This window comes from Hibiscus syriacus, unplaced genomic scaffold (assembly GCF_006381635.1).
Source record: "Hibiscus syriacus cultivar Baekdansim isolate YM2019G1 unplaced genomic scaffold, ASM638163v2 tig00112614_pilon, whole genome shotgun sequence".
NCBI classification, from domain to species: Eukaryota; Viridiplantae; Streptophyta; class Magnoliopsida; order Malvales; family Malvaceae; genus Hibiscus; species Hibiscus syriacus.
This window is the reverse complement of record NW_024063369.1, coordinates 411,896-428,973: the sequence shown is the minus strand read 5'-3', so window position 1 is coordinate 428,973 and position 17,078 is coordinate 411,896. Positions and strand designations below refer to the sequence as shown.

At 32.8% G+C, this 17,078-nt stretch overlaps 3 protein-coding genes across 4 annotated transcripts; all 3 read left to right on the top strand.

The window, feature by feature from the left end:
* The first annotated feature begins 7,002 nt into the window (after positions 1 to 7,002).
* On the top strand, positions 7,003 to 9,042 carry LOC120182070 (auxin-binding protein T85-like). Its single transcript, XM_039187098.1, has 5 exons — positions 7,003 to 7,106; positions 7,319 to 7,425; positions 7,732 to 7,932; positions 8,118 to 8,185; positions 8,862 to 9,042. Exons 1-5 carry the CDS (start codon positions 7,019 to 7,021, stop codon positions 8,965 to 8,967), a joined length of 570 nt encoding a protein of 189 aa, XP_039043029.1. The 5' UTR covers positions 7,003 to 7,018; the 3' UTR covers positions 8,968 to 9,042.
* Positions 9,043 to 9,575: 533 nt separating this feature from the next.
* Positions 9,576 to 11,191, top strand: LOC120182064 (BSD domain-containing protein 1-like). 2 transcript variants are annotated; one of them, XM_039187094.1, is made up of 2 exons: positions 9,576 to 10,623; positions 10,660 to 11,191. In XM_039187094.1, exons 1-2 carry the CDS (start codon positions 9,636 to 9,638, stop codon positions 11,010 to 11,012), a joined length of 1,341 nt encoding a protein of 446 aa, XP_039043025.1. In that variant the 5' UTR covers positions 9,576 to 9,635; the 3' UTR covers positions 11,013 to 11,191. The 2 variants fall into 2 exon arrangements, with proteins under 2 accessions (XP_039043025.1, XP_039043024.1); XM_039187093.1 differs by having other exon boundaries at positions 9,576 to 11,191.
* Positions 11,192 to 12,151: 960 nt separating this feature from the next.
* On the top strand, positions 12,152 to 15,877 carry LOC120182066 (elongation factor Tu, mitochondrial-like). Its single transcript, XM_039187095.1, has 12 exons — positions 12,152 to 12,397; positions 12,650 to 12,725; positions 12,854 to 12,946; positions 13,045 to 13,119; positions 13,391 to 13,495; positions 13,600 to 13,690; positions 13,774 to 13,979; positions 14,430 to 14,513; positions 14,717 to 14,782; positions 14,870 to 14,932; positions 15,199 to 15,439; positions 15,572 to 15,877. The coding sequence occupies exons 1-12, from the start codon at positions 12,207 to 12,209 to the stop codon at positions 15,640 to 15,642; spliced, it is 1,362 nt and encodes a 453-aa protein (XP_039043026.1). The 5' UTR covers positions 12,152 to 12,206; the 3' UTR covers positions 15,643 to 15,877.
* Positions 15,878 to 17,078: the final 1,201 nt, after the last annotated feature.

Here is a 17,078-nt window from a genome sequence, read left to right as displayed (position 1 = left end):
AAGCTGTATAAGTATTCTACAACAATTTAGAAGTGTGTGGTTCAAATTTAATTAAAAATAAATTTAAAATGAAAGATAAATTGAATAAATAAGGAAACTAAAAATTAAATAGTAAAATAATCAAACCTGATTTTTTTCGAACTCAAACATTAGAATTAAAATTGAAATTGACTCGGTTAATTTAATTTGAATACTTCAGAATTTTAAAAAAAATATTATTTTTGTCACTCATTCCTAATTAGAATGAAAACAAATAAAATTAATGAATTTTTTATATATAAAAATAAACCCTAGTTTGAATGAAAACAAATATAAACACTTTTAAAAATAAATAAACAGACACATACATAATTAAGACTGTAAATAAATCGAGATTGAATGAATAAAGTTATGTATGTGTTTGTTTATTTATTTTTAAAAGTGTTTATATTTGTTTATTCTTAAAAGTGTTTATATTTTGTTCATCTTCATTTAAATTTTCAGTACTATATTCATATCTGCTTAATATTCGTCTAATGTTTGACGACCAATACCTTTTACTGTTTTGTTTGTAAGTCAAAGTTAAATGGTAAAATTATACCACTAATCCTTAAGTTTCTTAGATTTTATACTTTGAATTCCAAAGTTCATCTTATGTTTAATTATTCTCTATCTTCACCAATATTTAAAGTGTAATATCCAGAAATTTGGATTAGTGACCGGAATGTAAAATTTGAAAGTTTAGAGATCAAAGTATAAAGTTGTAAAAGTATAGGGACTAAAAATGTAATTTTTTAAAAGTTAAATTTGTGTTTTTAAATCATTAATTTAGTCAAACACAATTATTTTAGTGAGTTTTATAATTTTAATTTGGATTTTGTACAAAGGTTGATTAAAGGACAAAGTTCAATATATTATTCGGATAACCGAATCGAATCGAAAGTCTACAAAAAATTTGAAGGAAGGTATATTTGGGTTGAAAAATTATGTGGACATTTTTAATTAGTGAAATTTAAGCTGAATAGGTGGAATTTGGTGAGAATTGCACTATAAAGTGAAATAGTGCAATTTAGTGACTAAAATGAAAATTTAAAAAATTGGAGGGAAAAAGAAAATTTGGGAGCTGAGGTTTTTACAGCTATTTAATAATATTAAATTAGAGATAATGGAGTGGCTTGGTTGTAATTTAGAGGATTCATTAAGGCAATTTGGGTTTTTGGCTCAAAATGAATAAAAAAATTATTTTATGGGTTTAAAAAGTCAAAATTGGGGGATTTTTTCTTAGAAATTTCGGGAGATTTTATCTTCATCTCCAGCAACTTGTCGAACCTCCATAATCAAAGGTGGTTTTGTTTATTCTTTTTCAATTTTTGGTATATTTTAATTAGGATTTGGACTAAAGTGTGAAAAATAAAAATAATCTCTTTTAAATTCTCTTTCATTTGATAATAAAATTTCGTGGTTTCGTGCTTGTATTTGGGAGTTTGTGAATTTGATGGATGAAGGAAAGATATGAATTCAATGAAATAAGGTTGGATTAAGGTGTCGTGGAGTTAGAACCAAGCATGGAAGTTGAATATAAATTATTAGATGGACTATATAGGGAATTCAACCTTATGGAAATTTTATGAACAATGGTTGAATTTGATGTGTTTGATATTAAAATGGCTGAGATTGATTAGAAATGAATGTTGAAGAATGATTTAAGCTTGAAATCAAATTGAAGAACAATAGGTGAAATATTGCAAAATTTCGACCTAAGGGAGGAAATAAAGGGAAAATTTTGGAAAAATTAGATTGAATGTAAGAATAATTCTAGGTGCTTTAAGTGATGTTTGGGACCAAATTTGGAACTTTGTTAGGCTTTGAGGACATTTTTACAAGCTTTGATAATTTAAAGGGTTAATGTGAAATTGTGGAAAAATTACGGTCCTATGCTGAAATTTAGTGTTAGAATGTCAAATTGGACTGATTTGAGGGAGTTTACAAGTTAGGAACTTAATTGTAAGTTGAAAGAAATTTGGTGGTGAGATAGTGAAGTTGTTAGGGACATTTTACAAAGTTTAGAAAATTTAAAAGACTTAGATGAAAGCTTTGGAATTTTTGGATGCAATGCTGGAAATTTTAGTTAAAATATGGGAATATTGAATTTGGATTAAGGTGAAAAGTTTCGCAAGATTAAGAGAGAGAAATTAGCTTTGAATATGTGTCGATTATTTTTTTAGAAAGTTGTTTGAATATAAATGAATATTATATTATTAGTTAAAGTACTAATTTGAATTCGAAAATGTTTATATTAGGAAATTGATGATATGGAGATCGTGATCGAAAACAAAAACAAATCCAATAAAAAAAGGATTAAGTTCGAGGGTGCAAGGAATATAGTAATTAAAGTGAAGTGAGGCAACATGTGAGTGCAACTAACTTTTTATCAAAAATAATTTGAAGACGACTTGCGATGAGTTAACCTTAACCGATATGAAAATAATTTTTTTAAAATCGTATTTTAAATACATACATTTTTATTTTATTTCATAGCATTTGATTATTTTTTTGATACATACTACCCAAAAATCTAATTTTTATGAGAACAGTTTTATATTCAATTATCTGAATTTTTTTTTATGCAAATTAGTATTGAATTTAAATGAATCTCATTGTATGATAATGAGGGTTAGTGGTATAATGGCATGCCTGAGGTGGAGTGAATTTATATCTATTTCAGATCTGGCACCAAATGGATCACTCGTGCTTTGACTCGGCGTACCTTAATGGTGCACGAGGTGAAGTGGTTCGGTGCAATTGTTTGACACTATACATATATGATGTGGCACCAAGATGGGTCACTCGTGCTCTGACTCGGTGTACCTTAGTGATACACGAGGTAGAGTGACTCGGTGCAATCTGTTTTGACAATGAATTTGTATATAACGCGCTCACTCATCATCTGACTAGTGTATCATATATTCTCATGAAAAATACAGTGGGCAAAGTAAAAGGTCTGGTTTGAATAAAATATGAAAATGTTATGATCTGAAAGAAAAGTACAATTTAAAATGACTCAGTACAGTGACTTATCGAATTTTTATAATATTGTTCTGTAACACCCCCAACCCGTACCCGACCCGGTTACGAGTCCGACGTGTCACATTGACTTTTCAAATCTTGACTCTTAAGAAAAATCCCGGGAAATTTAAAAACTTTATTTAAAACAAAATACAGACTTTATCAGAGTGCTCGTACTTAATGACTTATTACATACCAACACTTTATACATGACCAAATACATACTTTGTCAAATACTTATGATATGATCTTTTAGTAGTGATACTATCTTTGCCACCTCTATTCTTTCCCTTCTCGTTTCTTAGTACCTACGTGTAAATCACTTACACGCTAAGTCATAGACTTAGTGAGGCATATAAAACATATAATATAACCATGTATCATTTCATATAAATAAAAGACATACATATGCAAACACTATCAATAATCCTTTCCACTTACCATATACTCATCATATAACACATATATCACAATACCCAGAAACACACATAACATCGTATAATTCATGTAAATGCATTTATATCATTGAATCATGACATATCAATATGCATGGATCTATTGTATGATAACAATATACAATCAGGTCATGCACACATGCAACTTACCTTCTTGTATCACTTTCACTTACATTTGTCTTTCAATTTCATTGCCCATGTATATTATTGAGAATAGAGGTATGTGAGTACATTGAGGTTGTGCACTAATGCTGTCACCACAGCTCGTATAAATTCCCTCATGGGGCACCGAACATTCGTTCAATATTCGTCCCGAAGGACCTGTCCAGAGGTTACAAAGAACCCCGGTAACTATCCATATGTTCCTTTCAACATAGGTAAACCCTCGACTCTTGGCATGCCAACTACACCTATAGTTCTCATATCGTATACTATGGGCATTATTTATACATTTCATATCACTTGTTCTTTCTCTTGTCACATACCACATGTATGTGTAACCATATATCTCATATCATATCACATGTATTACATATACATGTATTCACGTAGATCATTTCATGTAATCATGCATGTCATGTCAAGTAACATATATCATCGGTTTTATTTTCACGTAAGCATGTAAATCATGTAACATATCATCCATCTATTTCTAGATACTAATGCATACAATGTTAATCACATAACATATCAAGAGTCACTTCTTACCATAGTAACTCTGTCACTGGCTCATCGCAAGCCAATGTTTGATCAATAACATAAGTACAATTAAATTGCACTCACCTTAGTTTAGCTTTGATTCGATTCTAATTCCTCAATTGTCCCAAAACGGATCACGTTCTTTCTCTACATAACAATACACAGATTCATATCAATATTCCAATTGATATATTCTAAACTGTCACTTCTTAGGCTAAGAGAAAAGCCAATTTCCTCTTTTAATGAAAGTATGCATCGATGCACTACTTGTGCATCGGTGCATTAAATGCATTCGATGTTATTATTTCAAAAGGATGCATCGATGCATTATCTATGCATCGATGCATCAAAGGCATTCGATGTTCTTCTTTTAAAAGAGTGCATCGATGCACTACCAATGCATCGATGCACATTCAAACAATTTCTGGGTTTTAACCTTGATGCATCGATGCAATATGAATGTGCATCGATGCACTCTGCCCAGAATCCTCTTTTTGAACCCGAAAATCATCAACTCTTCACTCAAATGCTTCATATTTCACCTCCTTTCATATTCCTAACTTTCATATACATGTTAAACTCATTTATAAACAATTATCTCGTCTTTAACCTTAATATCCTCTCCTCTTTATTAGTTTCAAGAATCATACCAGATTTTTACCATGTTTTAACTTTAATTCTAACACTCCATCTTCCTTAATTAGATTGATGACAAGTCAAATTTCTTCTCAAAATTCTCTTACTACCCCTTTTCCAGAATTTCCTTTAAAACTCATTTTCTTTAATCTTTCATAACTTCTTTATCTTTTGATTTTAGGACAACTTAAACTATCCATAAGCTTAAGTATTACCTAATGATCAAAACCCACTCTTAAAATTAACAAATAATCAGCTAACAAGGAATCTTACCTTTGCAAGCTTGACTCTTTCTTTCTCTCGTACATGAAGAAGAAGAAAGATGAAGAGAATATCTCTTCATCCTTATCCCCTCTAACATATTAATCCTTATCATATCTATTTTTAATTCATTTAATAGTCAAATGACCATTTTGCCCTCTACTTCATTTGATAATTACTAATAACTTTTAGGATTTATTTCCAGATAAATCATTGAATTAATTCTTTCTTCTTCTTTAATCACCAAATTCTGAAACTTTACAATTTAGTCACTAACCCATAGTTTGGGATGTTACATGTTCTATTTCAAATATTTTATTAGATGTAAACTATATATATATATATATTATTTTGATGATGTTTATATATGAAACGATTTACTGTATATGTTAATTATTTTTATGTTATCTCACTAAGTGGAAAAAATAGAGTGTGATTGGTTCACATGTAGGTAAAGAGAAGTCAATCGAGTGAGGAGCCAAGCAGGACATCTTACATATTTTGAAGACCAATTATGACAGCAAAATTAGCATGATATCTTTTCGATGTTTTTGATGTTCTTTAGTTGGCATGTACATATTTATATTTTAAGATTTTGATTCAAATATGTTTGAACTCTTTTTGATCATATGATAAATGAATAGTATTTTATATATTTCACATTATAGATTTAAATGCAATTAAATATTTTTAATGTTGAATTTAAAGGAAACAAAACACTATATGAGTTGATGTGACATATAGGTAAATATTTTATTCGATTGATGTGACATTTTTATCTCATATACATGGATTTATATAAGTTGAGAGTGTTACATAAAGTCTAAAAGAATAAAAGGAAAAAAGGATCCGCGTAAATGAGTTTATAAACGAGTCAATAAATGAGTTTATAAATGATTTGATAAATGAGTTTGTTCGTGAACACAAATGAACGAAATACATATATGTTCATATTCGTTCGTTTGATAGATTGTAATTGATTTTCTGAAAAATAATTTACGTAAAATGGATTACTTGAAAACTGTTTTACGTAAAATGAATTACATGAACTGTTTTACGTAACATAAATTGCCTAAAACTGTTTTACGTAAAATGAATTACATTTTCTAAGAATTAGTTTCCTAAAACTATTTTACAGTGTTTCGATGATATTGTGTATATCACTTTCACTAATTGTTTGATACACTATGACTAATTTTATAGAAAATGATTTGCATAAAATGAATAAAGTTCGGTACGGTTAATATTTTTTAAAAAAATTGATTCGATTAACGATAAAAGAAAAAAAGTTTGGTTTATTCTGTTAATGATAATTCAATTCGATAGTTGAATTAACCATTTGGAAACCCTTGATTTTAATTATTAGTATTTTATTAACATAATACTAAATTAGTATATTAATATTAAATATATAAATTAACATTACTCATTATTAATAATTTAATAATGTTATCTTATAAATATAATAGATAAATATTAATAAATTCTTTAAAAATATAATATCATTATTATTATAATATCTCTGAGTATATATATATATATATTAATATAATATTAAAAATATAATATTATTAAAATGATATTAAAATATTAATTTAATATTAAATGTATAAAATAATATTTTTTTTAAGTGTTTATACTCTGAAATGAAAAATTAAGAAAATATTTTACAGAAAATCAGATGGTAAAATAATTTACAGAAAATACAAAAGAACTAAAAAAATAAAGTACATTGAAAAAATTAATTACAATTATCAAACACTAAAAAATATTTTTAGTAAAATCAATTACAACTATCAATTATAGGAAAATTAAAAAAAAATATTTTTCGAAATATTATAGACGAACGTCTAGGAACAACTATAATATAACACCTTATCCATTTGCAACCAATTCCAGGCTTAATCCAGAAAGTAAACAAGATGGTTGGACCTTGCTTCATTTCCTTCCTCTTCTTAAACTTGCTTCCGTTCTTTCAAACCCTAGAAGCTTCTCACTGCCCCATCAATGGTAACCTCTTTCATTCCTTTTCCTTTCTGGGTATGTTTTAATAATTCCATCTTTCCCTAGTTTTCGATACGGACTGTTTTCCATATTGACTGGGAAATAACAATGGAGGTTGCACTAGTTTTGCTGGTCTTTTGTTTATGGGTTATACTTGATCCATGCTTCTCTAATGGCTGATTTTGTTTGAAATTATGTTATTTTGTTTTCATATACAGGGTTACCTCTGGTAAGGAACATTGCTGAACTTCCTCAGGACAGTTATGGAATAGGAGGTTTATCTCATATGACTGTTGCCGGTTCACTCTTGCATGGATTGAAAGAAGTATGTAGATTGCTTACACTTTAGTTTTTGATGTTCATCTATATGTATGATATTGACTTTTGTAAATTGACCTACTTTTTTAGAAATTTTCACAAATAGCTGTAAGTTTTGATTTCATGTAGTAGGTGAATAAAAGATGTTGAACCTTGATCATGTAGTAGGCGAATAAAGGATGTTGAATCTTGATCATGTGGTAGGTGAATGAAGGATGTTGAATCTCATTCTTGTAGTAGGCGAATAAAAGATGTTGAATCTCGTTCTATGGCCAGATCATCGGTATGATAAGTTTTTGGATTTTTTTTGTAGGTTGAGGTTTGGCTTCAAACATTTGCACCGGGGTCACGCACACCGATCCATAGGCACTCTTGTGAAGAAGTTTTTGTTGTTCTCAAAGGGAGTGGCACTCTATATCTTGCCTCGAGTTCACACAAGTCCCCTGGAAAACCAGAGGAGCACTTTATATCTTTGAACAGCACATTTCATATCCCTGTCAATGATGTTCACCAGGTAAAACTATTCTCCCAATATTGAATATGATGGTACTGGTGAACATAGAAATCTGAGAACAGAGATGATTTTCTCTTGGGGTTAGCATGTAATAAGATGATCCGGTTATTTTGCATACATTTTGATGAATTTTGGTATTTCACAGGCATTCCTCGGTTTTCAATTGTTTGTCATCGTCATTGTAGGTCTGTAATTCGAATGAACACGAGGATTTGCAAGTGCTTGTGATAATATCTCGGCCTCCTGTCAAAGTGTATGTAGTTTTTGTTCAGTCCTTTTGCTTCAATATTTTTGCCATTAGTTGGATGGGTGTCTTGTTATGTTTCCATTGTCCAGGTGAAAGCCTTAAATGCCATCTTTGGCCTCAACCTTCCAAATGTTTGTTGGTTGACTCTATTGCATCGAATCGTTTCGTGGCTAGTGCATGCTAGTTTCTAATCGCATCTTCCGAACCTTTAAAATAAATGAACCGAAAGCACCTATTCTAGAAGGGCTTTGCCTTGATCTTTTGGTAATTCAAGCTGATACAATAGAGCACATCAAGACAAATTTGCTTGCAGCTTAACTATCATTTACTCGTTTAAGAGGAAGGGAGAAGTGGCAGGAACTGTTGGGAAGCTTAAAAACACGACCCGCATTTCGTTCTCCCGTCGTGTGCATCATTGGTTGTTTAAGAACTTAAAGAGTGAAAGGCTATATTAGCATAGAATCATCATGATAGCAGTTCCATCCGATGATGTCTCCTGCATAAAAGAAGATGTTGCTTAAGTTACCATATGCTAAATAGAATGTAGCACACATTTCTGGGTAAGATAGTTCGTCGTTTAAGTTGAAAGCTGTGTCGTTCCGACAAATTTCCTTGTACGCATTGAACATACATTTTCTATTTTCCATGAACGCTGTTGATTTTGTTTCAAATTTGCACTTAGGTTCATATATGAAGATTGGTCCATGCCTCACACTGCAGCAAAGTTGAAGTTCCCCTTCGTTTGGGATGAGCAGTGCTTCCAAGAACCTCAGCATGACGAGCTTTAGTTTTCGAAGAGCTTCATAAACACTGCCTTGGTCCTTTTATTTTTAAGATGTTATTAGCAAGTCCAATTTGATAACCGTATTAGTTATTTTCGTTAAAGTAATGACATCGAGTATATTTCTTACCATTATTCGATTATACATAGTCGCTTGAAAACTCGTAATATTTAACCTATAATAAATATATAGGAGTATATGTTAGTTAAATGTTCAAGGTACTAAATTATATTCGATGTCGTCATTTAGACGAAAGAGTAAATGATAATGTTGTCGTCTTTTGAAAACTTGAGATTGAGCAGTTGTGTTTGCAGAGTGTGTATTATCGATCGTTAAGAAAGATTCTAAATAAATATTATTTTATGATCACCCTCATACTATTAAAAATTGTTATGAATTTTGTTACGCTCCGTCAAAGGTACCATAAAAGATAAATCATTAATAATCGTCGCAATTCATTTGGTTTCATCAGTAAATTTACAAATAACATAGTAAAGGGACGAAAACCAGAATTAGACCTTTTATTATAAACGAACAAGTGGACAAGAAGAACCGGTCTGGTTCACGGTCTAGAACAACAAGAAGTAGACCGTACACCCTTTGTTTCATTATCGTATCAGAAATTGAGAATAATCTCAGTCAATTCTTAAAGCAGAGAACCCTAGATTTTTATCATGGATTTCTTCAAATCAGTTTTCGCCGACGATCCAGATCCTCCTAAATCGCAACTCCAGCCGGAATCCGATACCCCTAGAGCCGAATACTCCAGCACCGATTCTTCCCCCAAACTGTCCGATCCCGATCCTAACCCTAGCGGATGGAGCTTCGGCGGTCTGTTCAAAACGATAGCAACTAGATCCGAATCCGTGATTGAAACCTACCGTCGTGATCTCGAAGAATTCGGGGTGGGTCTCAAAAAGGAAATCGAGGTAGCTCAGGGCTCGTTAGGGAACGTAGGGCAAGTCATTGATGAGTTCGGGAACACGGTCATAAAGGGAACGACTCAGATCATTAATCAAGGCAAGGAAGCAATATTAGCTGCCGATAACGAATCCTATTCCCCTTCCTCCGAGAGCAAGGACAAAAGTCAGATTGCTCAACGGAGCTTGAACTCGAATCGGTACAGTCGGTTCGATGCTCAAATAAGGGCAATTCAAGGTGATATTAATACTTACACTGAAGAACCGGAGGATTTGGAGTATTATAAGAAGTGGAAATCTAGGTTTAATTTGGGAGAGAAGGAAGAAGAGATTGAGAGATTGATGGAAGAGAATGGGGAGATGGATGGTGTTTATAAAAGGGTTGTTGGTGTTTCGAATGGGATTGATCGTGAGACGTTTTGGTGTAGGTATTTTTATAAGGTTTATAAGCTTAAGCAAGCTGAGGATGCGAGGATTAAGCTTGTTAAGAGAGCGATTTCTAGGGAAGAAGAGGAGGAGTTGAGTTGGGATGTTGATGAGGATGAAGAAGAGGTGGATGAGAGAAATGTAATGCCGAAAGCGACTTTAAAGAATCAAGAAGATGCGGAGAAGGAAAAAGATGTAACCGTGGAAGAGAAAGCTGAAAAAGATATAGTTTTGGAGAGTGAGGATCAAGTTGTTGAGAAGGTAAAGGAAATGAATCCTGTCAAGCAACCACGAGTGGAATGGAAGGGAAATTATGTTGAATCAAGTGGTGGTAATGTGGTTACTGAGAAAGTTAATTTGGAGAAGAATGAAGAAGCTTGCAAGGATGACTCAGTGGCGAAATCGGTCGAGAAAGTGGCTTCTGAAGGGAAAGGCAAGAATGAGGAGCTGAAGCCAAGTAGTGGCAGTGGTAAAGACAGTGATTTTTCGGTTATGTCAAGCCATCCATCCATGGCCGAGGAGGAGGAGGGTCTCGGTTGGGATGAAATTGAGGATCTCAGCAGCATCGATGATAAGAAAGAAACTCATAGCAGGAACCCGAGCTCCTCCGATCGGGCTGAGCTGAGAAAGCGACTAAGTACTGCAGAAGAAGATGAGGATTTGAGCTGGGATATTGAAGATGACGACAAACCGGTTAAATCTTGATGGAAAACGATAATTTGACGTTTGTTGCTCAGAATTTATTGCATTCTGTTGTTCCTTCTTCCTTGTATTCCTTTCCCTCTTCATTTGAAATGCAAATATCTTCTATGATTGGTGTAGTTTTAAGACGATTGATTGAAATGAAATTGAAGCATCTGTGTACATACTAAAACTGCTTTACCTGCGGCCATTTTACTAACCTTGATATTGATTGACATATTGATATGATCATGAACCCTGGTTTTTTAAATGTTGATGCCTGGTTCAGTAGTAGATTCCGGAACATGTGTTTCAACTTTCAACAGGTGAAGGTGATGCAAGCTTTCTTCTGGAAGGTGATTAGTAGGTTTCTTGGATCCCCCGGTACATGGCAAGAGCAACCCTGTGGTGGTATTTTCCGGAGCTCGCTACTGTCATGACAACCGGACCATGGAGGACCTCCCAATTTCGGCATCATCATAGCCAGTGCAACCTAGCCATTAATAGTCATTATGGTTCCCACCTATGTTATGTACATACTGTTAGCATTTTTATCAAAATAGTTACTGGTAGCTACTTGAACTCACTAATGGTATTGTGAAAATAAATGATCAAGCTAAAATACCATAAATTCAGCGAGTTAGGGTAAATTACACTAAAGGTTATTAAAATAAGATCAAATTGTTGTTTTGATCATTATATTTTGAAAATTTACGAAATAATCATTAAATTTATTAATTATTATAAAATATTTATGCAACATTACGAAATCGTCACTAAATTTATTGAATTATTATAAAATAATTATTAAAATTATCAAACTATTACAAGATGGTCACTATATTTGATCAAAATATTATACAGTATTCATTAAATTTATCAAAATCGATTATTATAACATTGTAATGACAATTTTGTAACAGTTTCATAATTATTACGATAATTTTGTAACTTTTAAAAGTTTATTAAGCATTGGATCAAAGTTCAGGGACCTCTTTGTACTTTACCCTTGAATTTAAATAAATGAGTGATTGGTGTTGGGGCCGCCAAAAACAAAGATAATTGGGCTGGGAGCCCCTTTTTTGTTTCTCCTTCCACTCTAAAACCCTCAACACAAAATAACACGATTGAATACTAAAACCCTTCCCCGAAACCAGCAGTAAAATCCCCCCATTTCCCATTTTTCTAACAACAGATCAAAGTCTAAAGCATAATCAAATGGCTGCTCTCGCCCTTCGAAACTCTAATTCGAGGCGCCTTTTCTCATTCTCTTCCCCGTTTTACTGGTCCTCTCTTGTCTCCATCTCTTCTTCCCGCTTCTCAGTCTCCAATTTCTTCTCTGGAAATGGGGCGGCGGTTCCAGACAACGCTAACCCTTGGTGGAGATCCATGGCTACTTTCACTCGCACGTTAGTTCTCTCCATTTCCTTTTTCTGAATAAATTAAATATCGTTCTCTTTGTTACTTTCAACTCTCAAACCTTTTCCGGGGAGGGGGGTGTGGGGTATATTAGTTCTTTTAGGGGGTTTAGTTGGTGAAAATTTGTGCTTTGAAAAAAAGGCACTTTCTTTAACTTTTGAAACATGATATACAAACAATGACAAGAACAGAGGTGGGAAATGGGTTTTAGTTTTAACGTTTGATATCGTTTTCTTTTCCAGAAAACCTCATGTTAATGTAGGAACAATTGGGCATGTTGATCATGGGAAGACCACACTGACTGCCGCAATAACAAAGGTTGGCTTATGGATATGCTTAGTATTCCGTTTTCTCTCCACAAAAAATATTTCACTTTTGAATAGTTATGAAGCCGTTATTAGCGTTACATAATGATCTGATGATAGGTACTGGAATTTTGTGAATAGGTGCTGGCAGACGAAGGAAAAGCCAAGGCTATTGCGTTTGATGAAATTGACAAGGCCCCTGAGGAGAAGAAGAGAGGAATTACAATTGCAACGGTTGGTAATTTTTGTCTTCTCTTGAATAAGTCTTATGCAATTGCTCTCTTGAATTTTTTTCTCCTTGCAGTGTTATCACACTTGAATTGATTTTACAGGCTCATGTGGAGTACGAGACAGTGAAGCGTCACTATGCTCATGTAGACTGCCCTGGTCATGCTGATTACGTTAAAGTAAGCCCTTAACTTAATATTGCAAATAAAAGTATGTTTCTAGAATCTTTTGCTGCGAAACCTTGCTGGAGATGTTACACAAAAAAAAAATCTGTTCTCTTATTACAACTTCAATATTACTTCTACTGCTAGTTTATCCATCTTCACAAACTTAGGCACCGATACTAATCATCTTGAATTGTTGTTTCATATTTTATTTTATTAATGCACAGCACTATTCTAACTGTCAAACCTCTTAAGAGAAGTGGCCTAACCATAAAATATTCTGCAGAATATGATCACTGGTGCAGCTCAAATGGATGGTGGTATCCTGGTTGTTTCTGCACCTGATGGACCCATGCCACAGACTAAGGAACATATTCTACTTGCCAGACAGGTGGATACACTACTATTAGTTGCTTGAATTATTTATCTTGGATGTTTGCATGTGGTTTCAGATGAGAGATAAATTATTTGCATATAAAATGTTTTCTTCTACAGGTTGGTGTGCCTTCTCTTGTGTGTTTTCTGAATAAAGTTGATGCTGTTGATGATCCAGAGCTGTTGGAGCTTGTGGAGATGGAGCTTCGTGGTAAGTAGCCTTTTGAGTTATTCTTGTGTGTTCATTGATTTGGCTTCTTGGAACTAGTTCACATAAGTTTATATTTGCAACAGAGCTTCTTAGCTTCTACAAGTTTCCTGGGGATGAAATTCCTATCATTCGGGGATCCGCATTGTCTGCTTTACAGGGTACAAATGAGGAAATAGGCAAAAATGCAATTTTGAAACTAATGGAGGCCGTAGATCAGTACATTCCTGACCCTGTGCGCCAACTTGACAAACCTTTCCTGATGCCAATTGAAGATGTTTTCTCAATTCAGGTAGCGTGCCATGCATTTTCTTTCCTTACTGCTAGTTATTTCTTTCGCCTTTGCTGAATCGGTTGTTGTAGAAGCTCTCTTTGTGGATTTGGTTAATATCTGTCTATGTCTTTTTTCCGCTTTTTAGCCATCTAAACTCCTTCAGGATTGTATTAGATGTCAAGTAACTAAGTTGTGACTATAATATTAGTTCTCTATCTCATGCTAGGATGAAGACATGGGGGGCCTTAATTCTTGGAAATGTTAGCTTTTTATTAAAAAATATGATAATGTTACTTGCACATTTTCTTTGATGGAATTGCAATCATATCTGTTCCCCTTCTGTATTTGAGTAAAATTCCATTCTGTTGCGTGTCTGAGCAAATTTTTTGAGTAAATGTCATAGAATATTGTTACTATTGCATTACAGAAACTGAATTTTGGAGTATCATTTTGACTTGTTTTCTGAAGGGACGTGGAACTGTTGCAACTGGTCGTGTTGAAGCAGGGACCATTAAAGTTGGTGAAGAAGTAGAAATTTTGGGGTTAACGCAGGTATATTTGTATGTTGGTATTTTTTCATTTTCTTAACTCGGTATTTATTTTCTTCAGACAGGTTTGCTGGACTGAGTAATGTTCTGAAACTCGTTATTCTGAATAAGTCTGCTTGACAAGGGTTGTTTGATGAATGGTTTTGTTGATCTATTTTATTAAAATGCCTTTAACCGTCAGTTCTAAAACTGAGCTTTCTTATGCAGGGTGGCCCTCTAAAAACTACAGTTACTGGGGTTGAGATGTTCAAGAAAATATTGGATCAAGGACAGGTAAATGAACTTTTGTAGAGACTTGGTCATGTTAAGACTCGTTTACATTTGGTGTTGAACTGTATGTTTACACGTGTTTTCTACTAGGCTGGAGACAATGTGGGACTTCTTCTTCGTGGACTAAAACGAGAGGATGTGCAGCGTGGAATGGTAAATGGCACCTACTTGACTTTTATTTGCATCCCCTTAGTTCTTCAACAAATAGAGCTTCTTGTAGCGACTCTAATATATCCATAATATATATGCTTTCTGAAGTCACATTTTCCGTTTTCATGTTAATCCTTGTGAAGCTTTCATGATGAGGAATCTTTTATGTTGAACAAGATAGAAGAGTTTTTCAGTAATGTTCATTATTAGCTGTTGAAAGAATATACATATTTATCTATATATATTGATGGTAAATTTGTATTGTTTAGGTAATTGCCAAGCCTGGAAGCTTGAAGACATACAAAAGGTTTGAGGCAGAGATATACGTTCTCACAAAAGATGAAGGTGGACGTCATACAGCGTTTGAATCAAATTACAGGCCCCAGTTTTATCTGAGGACGGCAGATGTAACTGGAAAAGTGGAATTACCTGAAAGTGTTAAGATGGTTCTGCCAGGGGACAACGTTACTGCAACTTTCGAGCTCATCTCACCTGTGCCCCTTGAAGCAGGTACATCATTCCTTTTCTTTTTTTTTTTCTCCTGAGCCAAGAATGATGTTTTTCTCTTGTTATTGAGCTCTGAAAATTATGTTAGAAAAGAAGACCCATCTTAACATGGTGCTTGTCATGAATGCGTAACAGGACAAAGATTTGCCTTGAGGGAAGGAGGTAGAACTGTTGGTGCTGGTGTGGTATCCAAAGTAGTGAGCTAAGAAGTTGCCATTCCAGTTTGGATGATTGCCAGTGATATGAGAAAGGGGTGTTACTGAATTTTTTTTGTTCAATTTCCGGTGGTTTGTAAGCAGTCAGAATGTTTTGCTCCAATTTCCACCCAAAAAAATCCATTGAACAGCTTTTTAATGTCATTGAAAATAATAGTCATGTTGAACAATGGTACAATGCCATGTAAACTTGGTATTTTGCACGTCATAATCAATCATTTTTCTTTGAACAAGTTTTCCTACAAGTACACGAGTTTAAGCTTTGTATCAGTGCCGAGGAAGGTGTTTCTGCGGGAAACCAGTCACATGAGGGTTGAAAATAAAAGATGCTATAAATATATATAATATATTAATAATAATAATAATAATATAAAAGTTAAAAAATAAAAGAAAAGCTTAGTAGTTCATGATTTTTAGATTATTTTTATATATTCTTTTTATTTTTTGAATTACCATTAAATTTTTTTGAAAACATTCTACTGATATTACTTTTGTTATGGTCTCGGTTTCAAGGCTTTGTTCTAGTTAATCTAGATCTACTTGCATCGCATATTTAATTTTGACGGATGAGTTTTTCAGCGGAGATTTTATAAATATACAAGGATTCGAATCTGAAATCTTATTTAAGCGGTATCAACTGCTTATCGCTTAATCAATCCAATTGGTATTCTGCTGATATTTTGGTTATAATTCAAGACTAAAATATAAAATTATATAATACAATTAACTTGTTACGTCATTGTTGTTAAATTGATAAATAAACAGTAGTTTTGTAAGATTTTAATAATAATTATGATAGAGACAAGAAGGTGACAAAAGTGAAAGTGATGTATGTTCTAAATATTTTAAAGTATTTGATAATAAATGTTCAATCATCTTTATAATTATTGATGCTTAAACCCGTAATATTTAAAAAAATAACAATAATTTTATTAATCGCTAAAGTAATTTAGTTTGCATAAAGAAAATATTGAAATATTTTTAATACGAGAAATCGTATAACAATAATGATATGATAGCATTATTATAATGTTTAATCATTATCAAATAATTATTGAAATATAATATAATATAATATTACAAAAAGAGACGATTGTGGTAACATTGCATGAACATATATTATTTATAATAACATTTTGCAAGTGTCATTATTATTTTTTGTCATTTTGTCTTAATTATTTTGGACCGACTCAAGTTACACATCTGATTTGGTAGATGAGTCTTTCAGCGGTAATTTTCTATATACACAAGAACTCGAACCTGAAACCTTAAGCAATATCAAGTTGCTTACCATTTGAATCAACCCATTGATTGTAAGTGTCATTATTTTAATTTCAAACATGGTTTATATTTATATTCTTCGATTCAAATTCATTAAAATGTGTATGAAAACGATAATTACATAAGAGAATATTATAAGATATATA

Excerpts from the sequence above, each read along its gene's own strand:
- LOC120182070 (XM_039187098.1), top strand. The coding sequence starts at position 7,019 with ATGGTTGGACCTTGCTTCATTTCCTTCCTCTTCTTAAACTTGCTTCCG. Across the intron at positions 7,426-7,731 it reads TCTTGCATGGATTGAAAGAA|GTTGAGGTTTGGCTTCAAAC; the intron begins GTATGTAGATTG and ends TTTTTTTTGTAG. Across the intron at positions 8,186-8,861 it reads TCTCGGCCTCCTGTCAAAGT|GTTCATATATGAAGATTGGT; the intron begins GTATGTAGTTTT and ends ATTTGCACTTAG.
- LOC120182064 (XM_039187093.1), top strand. The coding sequence starts at position 9,636 with ATGGATTTCTTCAAATCAGTTTTCGCCGACGATCCAGATCCTCCTAAA.
- LOC120182066 (XM_039187095.1), top strand. The coding sequence starts at position 12,207 with ATGGCTGCTCTCGCCCTTCGAAACTCTAATTCGAGGCGCCTTTTCTCA. Across the intron at positions 13,120-13,390 it reads GTCATGCTGATTACGTTAAA|AATATGATCACTGGTGCAGC; the intron begins GTAAGCCCTTAA and ends AATATTCTGCAG. Across the intron at positions 14,933-15,198 it reads AGGATGTGCAGCGTGGAATG|GTAATTGCCAAGCCTGGAAG; the intron begins GTAAATGGCACC and ends TGTATTGTTTAG.